Source organism: Poecilia latipinna, unplaced genomic scaffold (assembly GCF_001443285.1).
Source record: "Poecilia latipinna isolate Pla-1442-1.1 unplaced genomic scaffold, P_latipinna-1.0 Scaffold165, whole genome shotgun sequence".
NCBI lineage: Eukaryota > Metazoa > Chordata > Actinopteri > Cyprinodontiformes > Poeciliidae > Poecilia > Poecilia latipinna.
In genome coordinates, this window is record NW_015112781.1 from 354422 (window position 1) to 376044 (window position 21623).

The 21623-nt window shown below is 42.7% G+C and overlaps 1 protein-coding gene and 1 long non-coding RNA gene across 3 annotated transcripts in view; one reads left to right on the top strand and one right to left on the bottom strand.

Annotated features, from left to right (window-relative positions):
• Positions 1-3842: 3842 nt before the first annotated feature.
• Positions 3843-21623, top strand: part of kirrel3l (kirre like nephrin family adhesion molecule 3, like) — a 54531-nt gene continuing 36750 nt past the window's right edge. For both annotated transcript variants that reach the window (XM_015029852.1, XM_015029853.1), the window contains exon 1: positions 3843-4569. In XM_015029852.1, the coding sequence (XP_014885338.1) occupies positions 4521-4569 (49 nt within the window). In that variant the 5' untranslated portion in view covers positions 3843-4520. The remainder of the gene's footprint in view (positions 4570-21623) is intronic.
• Positions 7673-21623, bottom strand: part of LOC106945867 (uncharacterized) — a 52622-nt gene continuing 38671 nt past the window's right edge. Inside the window, exon 2 of the long non-coding RNA XR_001424647.1 lies at positions 7673-16238. This is a non-coding gene — a long non-coding RNA (uncharacterized LOC106945867). The remainder of the gene's footprint in view (positions 16239-21623) is intronic.

Here is a 21623-nt window from a genome sequence, read left to right on the forward strand (position 1 = left end):
AACAACATTAGAGGACGCTGGACCAAAACAAAACTCACATTCCTAAACTTCTTTCTCATGCTTTGCCGAGTTCACTTTTTTTCAGGAAATCTCTTTCCTTTTCTGTTGAAATGAGCTCGATATTCAGCTTAATCTGGTTTCTGTCGGCATGAATAAATTCCTACATCGAATGTTAACCGCTTTTACGTGAGACAAAGGGAAAAGCAAAAGATTGTAATTCTCCAACCCAGAATGCCGCTCACAGTGACTGACGTCTCTTTTCTTAATTGACCTCGGGTCATAAGCGGAGTGGGATAATATTTTTGTTCAATTATTCTCATTTCCCCATGAATCACATTTCCATATGTTTCCACTTCATGCCTTATTTATTACCTCCTTACAATTACCATGCAAACAATGTTTTAACTGTCACCCCCTTTCTCTCTCTGAACAGTTTAGTAAATATCAAACCATATTTATTATTAATAAACCCACAGCTGAAAACCCCCTTTTTCACTTATAAATTATTCACCCTCTCAAAAGCTCGGGGAGTTTGGGCGCCCTCCATTTGATGCCACCGAGGCCAGTATAATTAAGACTATTGGCTCAAAGTGATGCTGCGGCATGTGTCATCTGTTTTGCCTCATCTTCTTGTCCATCTGTGTGAGCCATAGGAGACCACGCATTTCAATCACAGAGTCATGCATAGTGACAGACTTCACACAATGGATGTTGATTTTATTAGCAGAGCACAACTGGTGAAGGCTCCCTGCCGTTGTACTGCTCACCCAAAGCGCGCTTTTGGTGACTGATTGACGGTTTCACATTTACACCCTTTGGCTGACACTCACCCCGATGCTTAGTGTTCATTTGCGTTTGCATGCTTGCGTGTGTGTGTGTGTGTGGGATTGACAACTTTCTTCTTTTGATCCACATCTAAAGCATTTAGAAGTGTACACCGCATCTGAACTGACGTAAGTAAAAAACATCAAGTAAGCATCTATTTTCACACGTAAACACACACATACACACACAGAGACACGCTCATTTACTGACGTGCTCACATACACACTAACCTGGGTTGGCTTCCCAGCTGTGCAAGCTGTTTCTTCCATCAACATGTGTTTACTGGCAGGGGACCCTTATGTTTGCATTACAGGGAGGCAATAAACAGGAAGGCCAACCCTGGGGTTTTGAAACTACTGTTTAGAAGGGGGGGGGGAGCCTCTTGAGGAGCAAACCCTAATCAGTATAGTTCAGTGTTTAACTAATTTTTTCATTTTAAAAAGAGAGCGAGAGAGAATCAGTTTCTATTTGTGTGTGTGCGTGTGTGTACGGTTGATGTTTTCAGAGATCCACATGTGTTGAAGTCCTCAGCGTCCAAGTCGAGGCTCTTTGATGAATTTTTCACAGTCTTACAGAGCTTGAACCACCTGGATGAGTTAACAGGCACATTTTATGCATGTGTACCTTTATATTTGTGTGTGTGCGCGTGCGCGCTTATAAGGAAGGTTGTGTCGACAATAAATGAGCCTCAGGCTTTGCTTGGCACAATATACAAATGAAAGACTGATTAACCAGATGACTGAAAGGCCTATTATTTTGACTAATCAATAGATCCTTAAATAAGTAATGAACAACATCAAAGAAGAAGACTACAAACAGCCACAGGCGAGTAACAGACAGCACTGTTCTCATCTCTTATAAAAGCTGAGGCTTTTGTTGGAATATGGTAATTTTGCTTCCGTTCATCTTAGCATCTACAGCACAATGACAATAGCTGAAAGAAGGTGAATTATAAACTTACAGGTTAATACTAATTTGAAAACTGACAATAGTTGTCTTTTTTTCTTTTTTTTTTTTACAATCAAATGACTACTCATATAAGGTAATAATACCCATGAAAATATCTGTCAATGCAAAGTAATACCAGTGTGTTTAGTTCTAATTTGAAGGCCTCTAATGGGCCAGCGTGTCACACATAAGCACCTGAGGCTGGGCAAAGATCAAAGCACACTCGCAACCTTATAGACACAAAACATTTTTATATTATTGATTTCAGACGTTAGTCTAAAATTCTCTGCTCCAATGAAGTGCCATTGGGACCGGGATCTGGAAGTAGAGAGAACATCATTTCACTATAAATCAGTCCAAACCAGCTACTCACTGGAAGATTTCTGACAGAGGTGCCAAAGGAATCATCAGAAACTCTCAAACGGACGCAGAAAAAGAAAAACTGCCAACTCAGCCACCTGGAGTTAGATCCAACTGGAAAGCAATGAAAAAAAAAAACAGAAGATCAGAGTGCATAGAAGAAAACGCCAGAACCTTTGAGAGTTGAAGACCTCTTTGGAGGAGGTGTCAAAGACGAGGCTATTCCAGAAGCTTAATGTCGGCCTCTTTTACCCATTCCAAAAATAGTTCTGATTAGTGCGAGTGTGTGGGTAAATGGGTGAATGACTGTAATGTAAAGCGCTTTGGCATCCTCTGGGCTTGATGAAGCGCTATGCAAGTACAAGCCATTTACCACTTTATTGGATCTTTGTCCTGTCAGTACCCCTGATTCAATGCTATTCAAACTTACAAAATGTGCTTAAAAGCTTAGCCTATGGCATGAAATGGACAAGAAAAAAAATCTAAATCTACATTCGCTCCCGTTAAAACATAACTGTGGTATTTTCACATCTGAATTCAGTTTCTCTGGCCACATCTAGGCTTGAGTGCTGTCACACCTGTTCTCGGTGTAGACATAACTTGAATAGTACCTGCCTGAAAAAAAAATTAAGTACACCACATGATCCTCAAATGCTAGCTGCATCATGTCTAAAGAAATTCAGGAACAGATTAAAAAGAAAGCAATAAGTCTGGAAAGAGTCACAAAGCTTTGGGTGACATTATCCACAGACGGTCATGGAGGAGTGGTGAAGCTTCCCAGGAGTGGCCAGCTAAGAAGAAAATTACCCCAGGTGCGCTCAGATGACTCATCAAAGACCCCACAACAACATGCAAAGAATCGCATGCCTCAGTTGCCTCAGTTAGGGGTCAGACTTCATGTCTCCACCATAAGAAAGAGATGAGGCAAAAATGGGCTGCAGACAAGAGTTCCAAGTTGGAAACCAATGCAGAGCAAAAAGGACAGTAAGGCTCAACAACAAAGCTTAACAGGTCAAAATCTTGATTTCGACCTGTTAAGATTTGTTTTGCCAATGTGGCAAGATGAGTGGGTCAAAATTCCTCCACAGCGCTGTAAAAATACTCATTGCAAGTTATCACAAACACTTGATTGTAGTTGTTGCTGCTAAGGATGGCCAACCCGGTTACTAGATTTAGTGGGGCAATCACTATTCACACATGCAGGTTTGGATTAACTGCATTTTATTGTTTATGAAACACTGAAGTGCAACAAACAAGCAAAAAAAAAAAAAAAAATGACCAGGAAGAGGGGAAAACTTTTTCAAACAACTCTGTTCGGTAAGAATGATACGTACATGCTGCAAGGGAATAGTGCTAACAACATATAGCTGGGGTTTTGGTAAAAAAAATAAAAAAAAAAATCAAGTGGAAGAAATTTAAATGAACGCAATTTACTGATAATCTGGACATTTGGAAACCCTGCTTATTGAATACTTAGAATCATGTTGTACCACCAGGAAACTGAAGTTATCTTGGCCGCAATGAAGCAGACAACATTCTAGGATTTGAATTCATCGTTGTATACACTTCAAATTTTTACGACGGGAGTCGTCTTTCGTCGTGCAGTCATTTAACAGAGATGAACTGTTTTTTAAAACGCTCCTCCTGACGCCTGCTCAGCCAATGGTAGCCCCACTGGGGGCGTGGGCCGCCGGGGGGGTGGGCACCCTCCGGATGAAGCATCTGAGGCACACGGTGCTACTGCGAGCCAGCTCTTGCCAGATTTGAGTCCCACCACCAGATGACTGTCAGAGCGCATTTCCTATTGGGAAGAAGGGGAGAGGAGTAAAAGCAAGGAGACCCGCCTGGGAGGAAGAAGCCTGTGTGAGGGACACGGAGGCAGAGAGTGTGAGGTACAGTGAGAGCAGAGTCAGAGCAGAGTGAGAGCAGAGACTCCAGCGGACCGCAGACAGGCAACTTCATCGGAATTGTTTCGCTGCGCGCTGTGGCGGAGAGTACAGATCGCTTCCGAGCGACTCCGGGTCAGCATCAGCAGCATGCTGGAGAAGACTTAAAGGCGGACCGCGGACATTGTGAAGCTCGGCTGAGGCGTGCGAATCTCTTGACAGTCTACCGGAGAGCAGAGCAAGGAGGCAAGAGCCGTGCCAGCGAGGCAAAGGAACAGACACTGGAGAAACGAGCTGATGCTGCGGGAAAGTTACCAACTATGGAGATTTACAGCTAAGTGAGAGTTTAAGCACTGATCGGAGCGTTCAGAGTCATTTCTCCACGCTGGATGCGGTTATAGACAGATCTCGGTGCGCTTTTTCTTCTGATTCTGGTGCCGCGGTGGACCCAGCCGTCTCGGTCGGCGCAGATCTTTTCACCCAACACAGTCAGTGGGCAGGATGTCTGAAATGACTTCTCTATATCTCGTCTTTTGCCTTATGGTGACAGGTAAGATGTTTCTATTCAGTTTTGTTTTATTATTTAGCCTGCAGGTCTGTATTGATGGAAGGGGATGGATTGCTGCTCCATATGGCGCTGCGTCAAGTCGCCTCAGTGCGCTGGTCTGCTGCAATGCTACATTTCACAGCTGTTAATGACCAGTAAATGTTTAATCACTTATTTAAAAAAAGAAAAGAAAAGAAAGAAAAGGCAGCTGCCAGCTGCATCAAAGGATTTCACCCCATGTGTGCCCGAGTGAATAATGTGAATGCGTAATTTGGGTTTATCCCAAATGGTCTCTGCTCTTGTGCAAATACAGGATCTCTTCTCTTAAGTGTGTGGGTGTGGGTGGGGGGGGGGGACTTCGCGCAGAATTACGGCTTCGGGGCGCACCTACACAAAGTGCATCTCTGGGTGCTTTCCTTTGAGCAAGTAGAAAACTGTGGATTTGGACCGCACAGAGCATGTGTGGGAGTCAGTGCGGAGCACAAAAGCGTGGACCAATCCACGAGAATGAATGGGACAAACAAACAAAGCGAGTCCTGCAAGCGCTGGTGGTGCTCCACGCACGGCTCCTCGTCCCTCCAACCCTGCAAAGTTACTCGGCGGCGGTTTTCCTTTAAGAAAAGATTAACCGGTCCGGGATGTGGTTGTAGATTTTGAGTGAAAACAGAGGAAAGGCGCATAGGTGGGGATGCAGCGGGGTGCATAGAGAGTGATGTGGAGGGACTCAGGGAGGGAGAGAGAGAGAGAGAGCGTGGATCGGAAAAGTGAGTGGGATAGACAAATTGGGTGAGAGCGTTTGTTTCTCTTCAAGCGAGCAGAGACACAAAGCACCTGTCTCCCCCGCTCGCGTCCCCCACACAAAGACACACATCATCACCCTCTTCTGCTTTTTCTTTTGCATGTTTGTAGGATTTACTTAACGCTTTGTTTATGTGCCAGCAGGGCAAAACGCGCTCACTGCGCTTTGAGAAAAAAAAAAAAAAAGAAAAAAAAAAAAGAAGTTATAATAAATTTTTTAAAAGAAAACTAAATATTACATATTTCTGCATTTGGAAATCTTAGTAGATGTTCCAATGCATATTTAAATGAAACTTGTGACTGCTGTTCTGCTAGGCTTATGAGAGTTTACAGAAGTATAAACATCGGGATCAACAAGCTGCATTTTTGAGCAGCTGCTCAGAGCCGGCCCAAGGGATAAACAAACTAAGCTGCTGCTTAGGGACCCCCCAGGCCAGCAGTGGAGGGCTCCTAGGAGGCCTCTCACAAAAAAAAAAAAAATGTACATTTGTACTTGCAAATAAAAGTTAAGTCGGTATCCCCCCCCCCCAAAAAAAAAAAAACTTTCACAATTAGATTTATTTAGGATTTAAAAAGAACTGACAAATGTAATTGGAATCAATCATTTTTGCTGCTTGTGCTAGACAGAGATACATTTGGCTGCTTGGGAATATTTGAGACGCCAACAACAGGGACGCTTATGTTATGGAAACTAAAGGAGCTCTTATTTAATTAACACTGTCATAAAACTGCTGTGGGCATGCTGTAAGATTCATGTCTGTAAAGCCGTTAACAGTAGAATATATACATGAGTCAATAGTTCAAGTAATTATCCAGCACAAGTCAAGTTGTTATACTGTCACTGTGTGTTCTCTCTATGGAGAGTGTCTTTAAAATATTACTTAGTAACTGTTTGTTCTATTTTTTTATTTTATTTATTTATTTATTTATTTTTGCTTAAACTTATGTATCAAAAGAAAAAAAAAAAACCCTTTGGCGTGCTTTTTTTTGTCTTTTCATTTTTCCCCCCCCCCCCCCCCCCCCACTCCTCGCAGCTCTCAGCAAAATGGCAAAGCTTGCCCAAATGGCCATTTGCTGCACGTGTACGTCTTCACCTCCAGCCCCCCGGTTCCGCATGGTTTTGTCATTATTCAAAAAGCCCGAGGGAGGGTACATGACACCAGTAAACCTCCGGTCCCTGACAGAGCAGCAGCAGCTGGATGAGAAGAAGCCAAAACCAGACAGTGGCATATATCCCTTGACCTCAACCCCACTGCATATTGGAAACACTCACATTTCTCTCTTGTGCTCCCTCACCACACAAACACAACAGAAATCATGAAAACGGTGACAGCTGCCCTAATTAAAACCTAAGAGACCCTAGACCTCATCTACTGGGTCACTCTTTAAGGCACATATGCTCACAACTGGTTGCGCTCGCAAAGGTATCCAACTTGTGATTTCCCTTTTTCTATTATTTTTTGCATGGCACGTTGCTTACATTTCAATGTACGTAGGCTTGCTCAACACAGATAATTTACTTTCTCAGAGGGCTCCCAGAGGAATTGGATTCCACACTGCATCAGTATTCCGAGTAATCTTCAGTGAGCTCTTCTTTGGAACCTTTTGCTTTGGGTCGCCTGCATCTCATCGGGCCAAGTTCAAAGGCTGCGAGCTGAGATTACAAGTTTCTCTCCCTTCCTCTTAAGTCGTGTCGCCACTCACGTCTCACTATAGTGTAATGCGGGGGAAATTTTCCACCTTGCTTCTTCTTCTTCTTCTCCTTCTTCTTCTCACAGCTCTTTTTACCCGGTTGCCTGAATGTGTGACTGCGAATCGGGAGGACATGAGAGCAAGTCTGCCTAATGGGCCGGAGGCAGAAAGCAGACTTCCACCAAAGGTTTTGAAAAGCCCCATTCACTATCATGTACAGTACTTCGTGCAATGGAGTTCAGATGCAGAACTGTAATGTAGCAGGGGAAGCGAGGAATACTCTCCACCCCTCCCCTTGTCATCCCTCTCTTCCTCATTATTAAAGATGGGTCTTCTCTACACTGAGCACAACTTTGTATGTGGATGCAGAGACAACAGAGCCCAAGAGGTTTGCTTTAAGCAGCCGTGCATATTTTATGAACTGACACTCCGGGCTCTTTGAATTCTCTTGGATGGAGTCTGGATGGGGACAGTTAAAGAAGAAGCCGGGGGTAGAGGAATATGGTGGGAAGGAAGGCTTAGCGGGGATGAGACTTAGATGTGTCACCGGCATCTTGGTGATTAAGCAGAAAAGTGTCTAGTAAACAGAAACAAATTCCACTGAGGTTTCCAAAAGTTTTTTTTTTTTTTTTTTTTTTTTTCTGTCTTGTTGCTCTTGTCAAACAAACCCAGAATCATGGTTAGAATCGCTTTGCTTTGTCCTTACTTCTTCAAAAAAATAAAAAAAAAAAAAAAAAAATTTTAAGCCCTAATGATAAAAGGATTCCATGGTAGAAAGTTTGGAGAGGCAGAAAACCCCAGCAAGCCAGTGAGGTGTGTGAGAGACGAGGTGCGAGATAGTGCAAACACAGCAGAATTCGAACACGTCTGAGTCCCGAACACCAATGTATTGCATTATTTAGAAGACAAAGTCATGGCAAAGATATGGATATTTTCCTCTCTGCTGGGTATGCTGTATGAGCTCTGAGTAACGGGTTTCTTGAAGGGTTTTGTACTGGAGGTGGAATCTGAATTAGACATGGGTCAGGATGAGATTTCTCACTGTAAGATCACGCTAAGTAAATACGCTATGGTTTCACGGCAATACAAACGTAACGGATCTATGGAATAAATTAACTAAATGCTTTGTTTTTAAAAAAAAAATCTGGGGTAACTGCACTGCACAGCAACAGGTGGACATCATTGTGTTGAACTATCATCCACACTGTTGGAGAAAACTCTGTTTCTCCATCACTTTTTTTTTTCTTAAAAAACAAAACAAAAACACTACAACAAGACAAACTATGATGGACGGAGCATTTCAGCAGTCTTGAAATCATATTTAAAATTGCTAGATTCTTGAAATACCCATTAATCAGTAGTATTATCCTAATATGTAAAGGTTGACAATACATCCAGCTCTTAAGATGAGATGATGCCTGATGTTGGATTCATGAGAGGAAGAGGCGTTAAAATCATACAAATCATAAAATGTGTTTTACAGACATAAAATGCATTTTGTTTTTCTTTTTCAAAAACAATATAGAGGTTTTATGAATCTCAGACTGCATTTCAAAAATCTCTCTTTAATCTAGAATTATCCACATCAATTCAAAGTGTCTTAGGTAACATACATTTTATAAACTAATTGTTGATGCTTCGGTACTTTTGTAACAGGGTGTCGGTGAAACGTCTGTGTATGTTGACTGTCAACACAACTAGGCAACAACTCAGGAACCGCTCCATTTTGTACTTCACAATAAGATTGACAAAATTAGAAGCAGTGTATCAAACTGAATAAAGCATTCACAATTTGTGCTCACAGTGCCACTTTACACATCTTCAAAGTTCAGTCAACTGGATAGTGTTTTTCAAGACGAGTTCATTTTGAAGAGAATGTGGCGTCTTAATATATTATCTGAAGAAGAGCTGTGCAATTTTTGTGTTAAAATCTTAAAATTCGATGGGGAAATGCTAAACAGTTGCACAACACGACCAAGATTTTTAATAACGCTCTGTTTTCTGTGACAGTCTTGAAGACCATTGTCTTTCGAGCTCTCTTCATATCCTCACGCTTCCCCTTCCCCCGCCCTTACGGAAGAAGAAGACAGAACTAAAACAGAGAACAATGGAGCTTCATAACGTTGCTCGTCTCTAATCAGTTTTGCCATTTGGGTAAACACAGATAAAGAACTTGGCAGCGTGTCCTGAGGCGTCGTTATCAGCTCTGAGCAACTTAACTGGATGTGCGCTGCTGGCTCAGGCAAAACACAGGAAAGCACAAGAGTAGCCAGGTAGCAAACTGTTGATGGCACTTGGCCTCATCCAGTTTTATTTTTATCTCTATCCGCCCATCCTCCTTTTGTCTTTGTCTTCGCTCTGTCCCCGTGTGCGTCTCCGCACATCCTCACATCCTCACCATGTCTTCCTTTGAGTCAGTCGGAAGATCTGGAGAGGAAATGAAAGGGACTAGGAGGGCAAAGGAGGGCCATGTCAGCATCCTGCCTTGAGACCCCCCCCCCCCCCCCACACACCCCTTCCTTGTATCATCAGCATAGAAAAGAGTGGAAAAAGCAGAAAGTTATTTACCCTTTTTATTCTTCTGTGCAAACACAGTAATGGAAAGAGGGGGGAAAGTGGGATTAATTTGGTGCCTTTCATTAAAACATCCCCCCAAGGGGAAGAGTCGCGTTCATACAGTAGCAGCTATTTCAAGAAAGGCTTGAATTGCATTTATCTCCCCTAAAAACGCAAGTGTCACCTCCTTCTAGAGAGATGTACAGTATCACTGCTCCAGAAGACTCTAAACCCAGAAACCAAGACAGAAAGAAAGAAAAAAAAACAAAAAAAAACATGAGACATATAGGACCACACATTCATTTTTATTTTCCAATCAATTGCTGCCTGGGAAGACAAGGATTTCATATCTCCTGCCGAGAGACAAAAACCAACAGCAAATTGAAATTTATCTTCTGCGTCGCAGCAATATCTGTTCCTGTGTTATCTTCACCAGCCGTGTTATTTAACCTTGTTTAGAGATAGCTGTATGGATTTTGGCAGCCAGGGGGAGTCTTGCGGGAAAAAAAACAAAAAAACGAAAAGTCCCATTTGCAGTGCCACCAGACAGCATTAATTTGACACCAGATGCTGATCCATTTTACTTCACTTCTCACTCCCTATTTATGAAATTTGATTGTTGGTGGCAGAGGAGCTGAAATATTCAGCGCTGTGCACTAGGGCTAAGAGCTCAGATAGTAATGGATCAAAAGAAGCTTGCTGAGGCAACATCCCCAACACATAGGCATACTCAGAGAGGTCAAGGGCAGACACTGAAAAAGTAACTGATGGGCTGGGATGAGTTTCCGACATCTTCAGGGCCGTGTGCTTTTTTTCCCCTATAGCTAGACGGTGCAGTCAGATTGTCCAGTCGACACTGCAACTCAATTAACACCTCATCTCCACAATCAACTACATGAATGTTATAGAGGAGTTGCACCAAGAAATAGACTGTCGACCACCAAATGACAGATTTTCGCTTTGCTTAGTTCAGACCAGTAAATGTCCAGTTGGAAGTTCCTATGTCCAATCTTTTGCCAGTATTTAAACACACGCCCACTAGTAAACAGCATGTGGTCAGGGCAATAACCGTACACTTTAGGCTACATACAGACTACGTATCAACTATTCTTTGTATCAAACAATTAAAAAGGAATCTCTTTACTACTTGTCATGCCAATATCTTTGATATGAATGTGATTGGGACTCACTGAAGAATAAAGATCACCGTTACTTTGATTTCATCCAGCATTCCTCTCCAAACTCCCTTTTCATCACTTTCTTTAACTCCATCAGTTCACACGTGCAGCGATTCCAGGACAAATATTTTGTTATTGATCAAAGTAATAACCAAAATAGTTGGTCTGTTTTTGCTTGGGCTGCTCTGTGTTGTTTCAGGAGGTTCTCTGTGGGTTTAGAGTAAACATAGCCTGTATTCTGTTTCCCTTTTTTTTTCTTTTTTTTTTTTGCTGGGAAAACTTAGGAATCTCAACCTAGGAGGTGAAGAGGAGATCCAAAACCTGAAGGGATGTCAGTCAAAGGTTACTGATTGAAAATTTAACTGCAGTTCCCCGAGTGGCAAAACACGTTAATGCCATTGAGTGGTTCTGAGAAGCGAGCGAAGAGCAAAGTGTGTAGGTGGCCGAGGCATTGATGGTGGGTGGTGGTAAGGTGTGTCTCTCTCCTCCTGTCTGTTTGGGGAAAGAAAGCTGATGCAAAGATAACAATGGGCTCAGCATGAGAGACGGAGCGGGAGAGAGAAAAGAAAGAAAGGCACAGGGGGGTCAAAAGGATTTACTGCCAGGAGCCTAGCATTCCAGGTAATGGATATACTTGTGTTAGTGTAAAGAAAACCTGCTGTTCTTCTTCTCAGACAACAGAGGTGAAAAGCAACAAAGGGGTAACAGACTGAAAGTCTGAGGCGGATTAACAGAAAGTTGATAATGCAACACCCTGGGCTAAGCATCGTGTCCTCTCATGAGCGTCCATGTGTCAGCTTAAGAGTGCAGATAAGGGTGGTGCGGCAGACGCTTGCTACGTTTTTGTAAAGATGCTATGCGGAGGGCAAAAAAAACAACAAAAGAAAAACAAAACACATGGCTAAGTGCTTCCCAAGCTGGCTAAGGTAAACCAAACACCCATCTTCTAAAGAGGAAGCAGTCCAACCATTGTTCCAGCACATTGCACCCATCTGACTGAGATATCCTTTGCGTTGCGCAGATCCCTGGGGGCCGGAAATAGAACGAAGCGGAGGAGTACAGGGACCGATTGTTCCCCCGCTCAGACTATCCACAGATGGGGGTATGGCACGGGGACGCTCGCTGTTTGCTTTTGAAAGTCCCAGGCGTTTGCTTTGCAGTCATGGTTTACGGAATGCTCTGGGGGATAGTGGAGAAAAGGGAACCACTGGAGAGAACGGGGAAAGAGCTCAGAGCAGAGAGAAAAAGAAAAGATGGGGAGGGGAAAAAAAGTAGTTTGCTTAATATCTTGTCAGGGTGAATATAGTGTCATTGCCAAGAAGAGAAGACGGATGATATAGCCATCCAATGATGGGGTAGGTGGGTGAGAAAGCGCTCAAGTCCTCTCTAGTTTCCGAACAGAGACATATAGAGCTGGGGATAATGGAGAAAGAAGGAAGAGTAAAGAGAGTGAGGGAAAAAAGAGAACGGATGAGATGCAGGGAACCCAGAATGCATCCATCATGTGGTTTGGTGCAGAAGCCATTTGTACCTATTGTACTCCATAATTTGTTTTCTCAGAGCTTGCACTGGGAAGGGTGAGGGAGGGGAACACACCAAGCTATGGCAGCCATTTATTTTTGCACTAATTACATAAGTGAGACAGCATAATTAGACGTATAGCTAAACAGACAATAGGCTGAAAGAGAGACGTGCAGAAGAAGATAGACGGGGAGGTGTTGATGAATTCAGATAGATGAGAGGCTTGGGCCCTCTGTTTCATATTCAAGAGTGCGAGGGAACGCGTTAAAAGGAGTAAAGGGGATGGAGAAGGATAAAGGGAGAGGAAAAAGGGTGAGTAAAGGAGATGAGGCGATGCAAAGGATAAAAGATGAGAGGCAGGCAGAGAAAAGCTCTCTTCACAGACTGCACTTTTAGGCGCGGCCCAGTGCCACAGGAATAAGGCGCCTCAATTTATACACCTGCTCAGCAGGAGGGGAAAGAGACGTATAAGGAGATGTTGTACAGGAAAAGAGAAAAGGGCAAAAGAGAAGAGAGGGAAGAGGAGATTGATCTCATCTCAGCTCCTTCAGATCAAAGGCACAGAGTGGCTACAGAAAGCTGTTTGTTGTGGCTTGTTTGGGAGGGTCCCCATCTTTTTTCTTTTTTAGAGGTCACGAGTTCATCTGGTCTGCTATTTTGTTCAGGCAGGATTACTCTTAACAACACATGCCAAGCCCTTCATAAGCTCCATACCCTGCAAAACATTCTCTGGTAAGAAATCGTGAGGTGGCGGTACCACATAAGTCTGATCAGGGGATGAAGGGTGGTTCATTAGATGTCTATGCCACACTCGTAGCTTTCTCTTCATGTGCTAATACAGGGATGCATCTGCTCTGGTTCCTGTGGGGCGGTACCTTGGTGTGTTGGACATGTCACAAGCCTTTTTTTAGGTCTCTGGTAGAGAGAAAGATAAATAGACCCTTAATGAAGCCACTCAGTCACAGGTCAGTTAAAACTGCTGACCAAGGATTGAAGGGCTTGTCAGGCTTGATTGGAGGCCCATTGAGGCTGGTCAAGAGAAGATGCTCTGGAGTCGTCACACTTCAGATTAGCCATTAACCACACTCTAAACCTCCACTTAGTCATTCCTCTTTCTCTAAACAGACATCTGACAGACTGTAGTGGCTCGTGTTTAACTCCGTGAGCGGTCAAGGGAGTTTTTAAAAAGCCAATTTAAACTCAGTCCTATGTTTAACCCCTCTAGGAACTCAAACCTGGACTCACTGCATTGGTTGCGCGGGAGAGTTTGCATGTAGGTTATTTTTTTCTGACTCAAGGCGTTAGTTCCCCCGCTTTTTATGCACCGGATTTACAAGTAGCACCACACTGAAATGAAATTTACAACACTAGTAAAGCAGAATTTGGACTTTGTAAGTTTTCTAAGTTACTTTATTTATGAAAAAAAGAAGAAAAAGTTCTCATTTGTGCTACTGAATGGTTGAATGATGTGGCTCAATCATGTGTTCCATTTTAAGTCAAGGGGGAAATTTCCATGTTTTGAATTTGGAATAGTTCCCAGAATTATCACCTTGAATTTGGAATTTAAATTGGAAAATTATGATTTTTCTCACCCAACCCAACCTCAGTCGTCAGCGTAATTGTTTTTTCTTTTTCATAGAATTTAGATACAATAAAACCAGCTTAGCTGCACATCTAATTTTTATCCTCCAAAACCTTTCATATGTCGACTAAAGGCACAACATGGATAGAATATTGTTATCACCTTGTATTGATAATTAGCCTGATAACTGAGCATATCTTGTAGCAAATGTAGGTGATTTGGTACCATTATTAAGTATTTAAACGAGAATACACCTTAATTAGATTTTGTCTTCAAAACAACAAAAGTATAGCCACAGATTATAGTAAATATACATACATCTATTTAGAAGGTTCTGATGAAACAAATATCTACATCAGTTACTTTGCAAACAAGTGATATCAAAAGCCTTCTAGAGCACCACTAAGGCAGCCCAGGTAGCACCAGTGGTACCTGTGCTGTAGGCTTAGGGTTTACATCTAGTGCAAAGCTGTCTTGGCACATTCAACATTCTGTTTAAAAAGGTCTGGGCTCATATAGCGGAACCTGCACAGACTGTTTTTATTTTTTTATTTTTTGTGAGTGAAAGACAGGGTGGATGAGAGAAATCAATGACCCAATTCAAGCCATTACAGCCATGACTGGTGCAGTAATGGTGTGGAAATGGACACTGGTCATGTGGATCCCCCCGCCCCCGTTTACACCTCCAGGCTCAGATCACAACTGAGGCTCTTATTCATTTCCTTCGTGCTTTGATTTAAAAAAAAGTATTCTGAGGGTTTCTGAGGGTTTCAGAGGCTCTCACATGATGGGGACAAGGGAAGAGGTTTGTTCGTTCTGTGCGGGAGAGAAAAAAAACTTTATCTCGCCAGGGTTGCCAAAGGACAAACGCATAACACTGGGCTGGAATCATCCTCAACAAATAACACTTGTAGCCGTCTCTTCTGGCAAACGTTGGCTCTTTGATTCAAGGTAATGTGCTAACAAGCAGTGGGTATATGGAATACCCATAGCCTTAATATGTGTATTTTCAAGGAAGTGAGAGTCTGCATGTGGTTTTGTGTACATATGCCGCTCTGTGTGTGCATGTGTGTTTTCACACTAATTAATGAAAGGCTTTATATGCCGGCTGAGGTGACAATGGCCTGTCTCCAGTCAGGCATTGCATCCCCCCTCCCGTGTCAGTCTCAACCCTTGGTGGTCCGGGTCCTCTCTCCCGCACACTAACGCATTAATGAGCCCAGTCTAATTAGTGCTTGTGGTTTCATACCAGGGACCCCTGAAACCACATCACCATTGTGAGTTAGCCTAATCAGGGGACCACTAAAAAAAAAGACAAGAGTGCCCAGCGCTCAAGCGGGGGGACGTTCACATGTATGCCCGGCCAGTTTGGACTCCCTCAAATTAGCGCCCCACATCTTTTGGGCGCGGAGAGGGAGCAAAGGAAGAAAAGGTTGCATTTTTCAGATTTGTGACCACTGAGGATCGGCTGCTCACTCCTTCCCATTTATCTCCCTCACTTCTCCTCCTGAGGGCGATGCAGAAAAATGATTTTCCTCTTCTTCTTCCTTATTCTTCACTGGAGACAATTCAATCTGTTTAATATAAAATAATCTCTCCCGATTTTTCAGCCCATTTTAACCTGATCAGTCAAACCGCTGCCTCAGGGGGACAAGCTGCGTTCCACCTTGTCAAATAAAACAAAACAAAAAAAAAAAAAAATTGTGGGTGAGTCAGCCCACAATTTCTTTGTGCTTTGAAAAGTGTCTGTTTGCTGTTCTTATGTATCGCATGTAAAACAGACGGTAATGTGATTCAAACTAAAGGACGTTAAAGTTCCTACACATTTTTTAAGTCAAAATTCTGAACTTTTCCAGACTCATATTTTTAAATACTAAATAGAAAACGCTGGTATGCTTTAGGTATATTGGCAAAGCTTTAAATGTGGAATCTGCGAAAGTGAATGGCTGGATGGATGGATATTTATTCTCATTGTTTTTTCAGCTCTCAGAAAGTTACATAATCTTTTCATCCTTCTTGTGCTTCTCTCAACCCCCTATGTAGGAGTCCTGAGAACGAGAAACGGAATGACACAAATAAATATACAGAAAGGACATTAACAGTCCTCATAAAGGAAGACAATTGGTGATGCGAGTTGTGGTGCTTGAGGTCTGGGGGTTTAACTTGTGTCCCACAGCACTTAACATCCCCGTAGCCATCTCTCCTGGCAGTTAATTAGAATCCAATAAGGTTGCTGCCTGTTGGTCATTGTTCCTCCAGTGTGTTTACCCTTTCTAGAGGCTCCATTCGCTGCTTAATCTGGCGAGAAGCTGAATGTCAATAGGTCAGGCCAAGACTCCAGAGCCCTGAGAGAGAGAGAGGGAGAGACCCTGAGTCGACACACAGGGAGGAAGGAGAGAGGATCATTCAGCTGAAGGAAAGGGGTCATTTTTCTCCTTTCCCCTCAATATTGGTCTTTGCCGTTCTATTCATCCGCACCCAGCCTCCACCTCTTGCTTCTCCCCTTCTTGTCTTTTCTTCTCACTTCTAATCCATCCTCTTGATTGTTCTAAGCTGCTTTCAGCCAGCCCCCAGGAGGGTGGAGGGGTGGAGGTGGCGGGTGGGGGGGGGGGACTCAGAGTCTGTTTTAATTAAGATTTAAAAGACGACTCCCTCAAGCGGGGAGATTTAAGAAGAGATGGACAGAGCGGAGTAAACGAGTAAAGATGGGACAGATTGCAGATTGGACACAGCAAATATCAGAAAATCGGTACGGGGGGAAAGTTAAAAAGCTATTATTTAACGCACGTAGACGGGAGCGTCGAGTACACAAGCACAGCCAGACACTGAGGCATCTAAAGGGGGCTAATCCAAATGGGATTTTTTTTTTTTCTTCATTTGTAATCACACAGCACAATCTATATAGATTGATCTCAACTTCCTGTGATTCATACCGTATCCTGCGAGAGTGATATGGGATCAGTGGTAGCCAGCAGGCAAGCTGAGCGAGTTATCTCCACTCTCTGTCTAATGATCGATCATCTCACCAGATGGGCTTAAGAGCCCTGTAACACTTCACTTGTTTATCAGAGCTGCAAACCTTAGGCCTATCTGTAGATGTGACCCGCAAAGTAAGTGTTATTTTTGCAAGCATACAGTACTTAAGAGTAAATGTGTTGTGATCAGGGGCCCAATCCAGTAAGTTCTGAAAGGGGTTTCCAGATGGGGGGCACCTGCAATATTCTAGTGGGAAATCAAAAGAATTATAGTAGTTTTATTATATTGTTGTCATAATGGGAGGAGGTGGGAAGCCAGGACAAGGTAGTGACATTAGCAGAAGATAAATTAATAGTCAATTTTCAAGCTAGCCCCCTCTAAATTGTTAGGATTTAAAAAAAAAAAGATCTAAGCCTAGCAATTTAGGGTTTACAAGAACAAAATGAGTAAAAAGAAAAAAAAGTAAGGTAAACGTAAATCTGCAGCATCAGATGTGCGTCAAAAAATATCCCCCCATTATTTTCTAACGTCTCACACAGGCTGCGTCGTGGCAACGCTTCCAAGCATGGATGCAGCGATCCTTTTTGAACTCGTTCTATTCAGAAGCTGTGCTTGCAGCATATCCTGTCTCGACGCATTTCAGCAGAATGTGTGCTAAACGTGAGCATTTAACCAGAGGCGCGCCAGCTCTCCCGCTGTGCGTTGCCCACAACGATTCCGAAAATCAAAAACGTCATCTTTCAAAATGTGCACGTAGCGTAGAACAATTCAGTTGAGTCCATACATACTGCGGTTTTTATGTTTTGTCTCATTCTAAGGTGGCGCCGATCCTAAAGAAGCATTAAAAAGGCTGACTTTTTGTTTTTGAGTGTTTTAAAACTACTCAGGCTGGATAAGTCTTAAGTATTTCATATTTTGAGTTGATAAAAACAAACTAGACCAATAAAAAGAAAATTAAAATACTATAACTGAATCTTGCTGGCTGGCCTGGCGAGCAATCTTTATTATTCGATTTTGTCCAAACAACTTCTTCATGAGAGGGCAGGGAGCTTTAAAGATAAGTTTAAATATCCAGATGGTAGCCGTCGAATAATCCCAAGTTGGACTCTTCACTTATTCTTACACGTGGCTGGTTTTGAGTGGCATTGTCACAACAGTGGACGCCTGGGACATCCTCATCAACTTCTTAAAAGTCTTATCGCACCATGACAAAAACAGATTACCCCACAGGAGTCTGGCCGCTGGAGACGCAACGCTGTTGCATTCCTGCATTGCTGTACTTAACGTCACGCAAGCAGGGCATTTAATGGCAAGGCGACATTTGCATGTTTATCTGCAGCCGCGTAGATGCCGTGTGCTTTGTGTTTAGTAAACCAGTCACATTGCGCACATCTGCCCCTACTCGCAAACTTAACACTCTTCACTTGAAGACACACCCCGACACAAAGCGAACAAAGAAGTGTTTAAGTTCATCAAACCGCAGACTTTGGTGGAGGCAAGGGTCAAAAGCCCAACCCATGGCATTCTCCACTCGGATACAACCCAACACACAGCCACCATATGTCCACGGTTTCACAGTTAATGAGCCAGCCCACCCCGGATGACAAAGATCTATTCACACCCGGTTGACTCTGAGGGAATCTGCAATTGCCACGGTGTGATTAGGACAGAATACAGCACTAGTCCAGTCAGTGGCCATTTGGGAGCAACAATAAACTAGAATGAACAGAGGAAGAAAAGGCGTGTTGGGGAATATGGTACACGGAACAAAGAACTTTATAAAACACTTTAAGGGGATAAACGCAGGCATGATCTCACCCTCAGCCTCGCTATGGCTCCATCGCCCGCCTCCATCAAAGCCCCCCCGAGACTCTCCCAGCACACTTTCTGCCTCCGTCACTCACAACTCTTAATAAGGCCAGCAGTAAACGGCGGGGAAAAATATGTGGGGATGAAAGCTTCTTCTCTTATGTTCTCGCTTTGAGGAAGTGTTTCAGGTTGTCAGGGGAGGAGGGGTAGAAGGCAGAAGGGGGTTCAGGGGGGTGCATCTTTATGGAGTAATTCTGCATTTTAATAGAGACAATAAACCCGTCTGCTTTAAGATAATATTTTCTCCCGTATCCTGTTGTGTTGTAGCTCTGGGGATTTCTGACAGACAACAAAAAAAAGAAAAAAAAATCCACCCCCTCTAAGCAAAAGGTATAGAAGAAAGCCATGCCAAAGAAGAAGGTGTGCAGGGTTCCTGGGGGAGGGATAGATCACATATATTCTTTCACCGCAGTGATTAATAACTTGGAAAAAAAGGTCAAACTTGACTTGAAACGGTCCAGTATATCACAGTTACATTTGGAGTCTGCGTTTCATACATCAGTTCTGGCTATGATGTCCCATCAGTCCCATCAGCCTGGTCACACAGGAAAGACCCTCTGTGCAGATTATCAAAGATTGATGGGGTGTCCTAGTTAAAGACAGAGAAGCTCTCTGCCATTCGCAGCTTTTGCGGAGGCACTTTTGTGCGAGATTTAAGTGCATATGTTATGCGAAGCCCAAGGATTTAACTCGAGTATGTTTAGGAAATTTGCGAACGTGAAATTTCCAGACTTATCTCAAAAAAAAAAAAAGACAAATGAAAAGCAGCACATAGGACTTTACCTCCTCCTATGATCCTTTGTACTCATTATTCTGTAACTACAGATGAAACAAACTGACAGAACAAACAGGATGTTTATCCTGATTGCTCCTTTTCTTCCTCTCCGAGACACAACCTAAGCATCTATTCTACTCTCTGTTCGCTGTCATCCTACCCATTTTCTTTTTCAGAGTGCTTGCTTAATAATTAATTGATTAATTAGTTCCCTCATTAATCATTTACTCATTAATCATGGCCTGATTTTTTCTGGAGGAAGCAGCGCAATCTGAAAAACCCTGACTTCACATTTCACTCTAATTATGCTCTTTTACTAATCAACGCTTAAGAAATGGAGTTTCAGGAAATTAGTTTTCCCTTTCCTTTCTCCTCCTTTTCTCAGCACAAAGCAGGATGTAGTGAGGTTGGCATGTTACGCTTTCCCTCCCTTTTTTGTGTTCTCAAAGCTCTTAGTCAGGAGTAATTTTTAGGGATGGTTGAGGATTTATTAAGCAAGTTTCTGTTAAAAGTTAGCAAAGGTTAATAACTGACGTGCAGTAGATAATTCTTCTGGCACCTTCCTTTAGTATAAATTCACATTAGCTGGACACGGACATGGACACATCTACCATCTTTATCTGCTACAGTGTCAAACAAACCATTCAAATCTTTAATTTGCAGTCTGTATTAATCCAGAAAACCTTAGAGTTTAATCTTATTAGCTTCGGTTAATGTTCTCGTTTGCTTATGCCATTTTTATTCTGAATTCTGAAAACATTTGCCGTTTGTTCTTGTTTTGCATTTTTACAGACTGCTTTGTAGAACATCTTGGTTTAAGTCAACAAATTTTTGACTTTTACATCTGCATTTTAATGTGTGCATTTTACTTTGTGAACTTTGCAGCCAACAGGAAGGGGAAAAGAAGTGTAACCTGAAAAAGTCCTGATGTAACATAGCATCACTAAACTGATGACTGCAGTGTATATTCTCTTGGAGATATTTTTGTTAAAGTAGCTTTGAGTATTTAAACAAAATAATGCAGCTGTTGAGGAGAGAACCTAGTAGGGCCATTGCTCAATTCTCATTTCACTGCTCCATCTGGGTTTTCTCCCATTGACATGAATTTCTCTGGTAGAATTTAAATCAGGCCAATCAGCAAATGGAAGGAGATGTTGTGAACAATGACGTAAATTTTCTGCTCAGTAGTCTGTCTATAGTTTTAGCAATGGTAACAGACGAAATAAACATTCAGTCCATGTTAGCAGCGCTTCCAAATATTGAATTAACATTAGCAGCCTCCTCATTCGACTTAGCACTTCTCAGTACGCACAGTGGGGGATGGTTGTTTACAGTGCTGGCAATTTCCGGTTGTTGATTAGAAAACCCCAACATCGAATTGGCGCATTACTTAAGTCACAGGCAAACATTTGCAACTAAAATTTAAAATTCAACACAGTCCACGCCTCCAGGAAGCAGCGTTTTCCTTTTAGCCGAGAGCCCAGATCCTCTGTACAAAGCAAATGACCTACGACAGGGGGTTGGGTTTTACCAGTCCAGAGAGAGCCAAGTCAGTATAACTGGGTGCACTTGATGTTTAATTTGGTTGGCTTTAGTTTGGTTTTGTTTGCTTTCATGAGGTCAACTGTTGAGTTATTAGTTTGGGATTTTTGTAAGTAATGTTTTGGTCATGATTTTCTGTAAATGCACCACCTGCTACACTCTACGTCATCTCTCAACTACCGTTTTTCAGCCACCATATCCAGACTGAACCCACACAATGCAGGAATGACTTCCTTTCTTTCGTCAAGCACAGCTAAAACAAGGTGTCAAGCTTAAAACACTCATGGGGTAATTGCATGCACTTACTACAGCAGACAAAAACCTAAGTACGTCACAGCACCAGACATACTTTTGATGAGAAATAATTTTAATTTCGTCTCATTTCACAATTCGCCAGAACCTCCTTTCAGAAATTCTGAGCCGTCACTTTAACATGATGCTCGCTGAAAATATTTTTGAACTTGCCACAACTACATCCACATGAGAGAAATCCCCCCACTCTACCCCCCCCCCCCACCATCCTCAGCAAAAAACAACAGCGAACCAGACCCGCAAAAAACCAGCACAC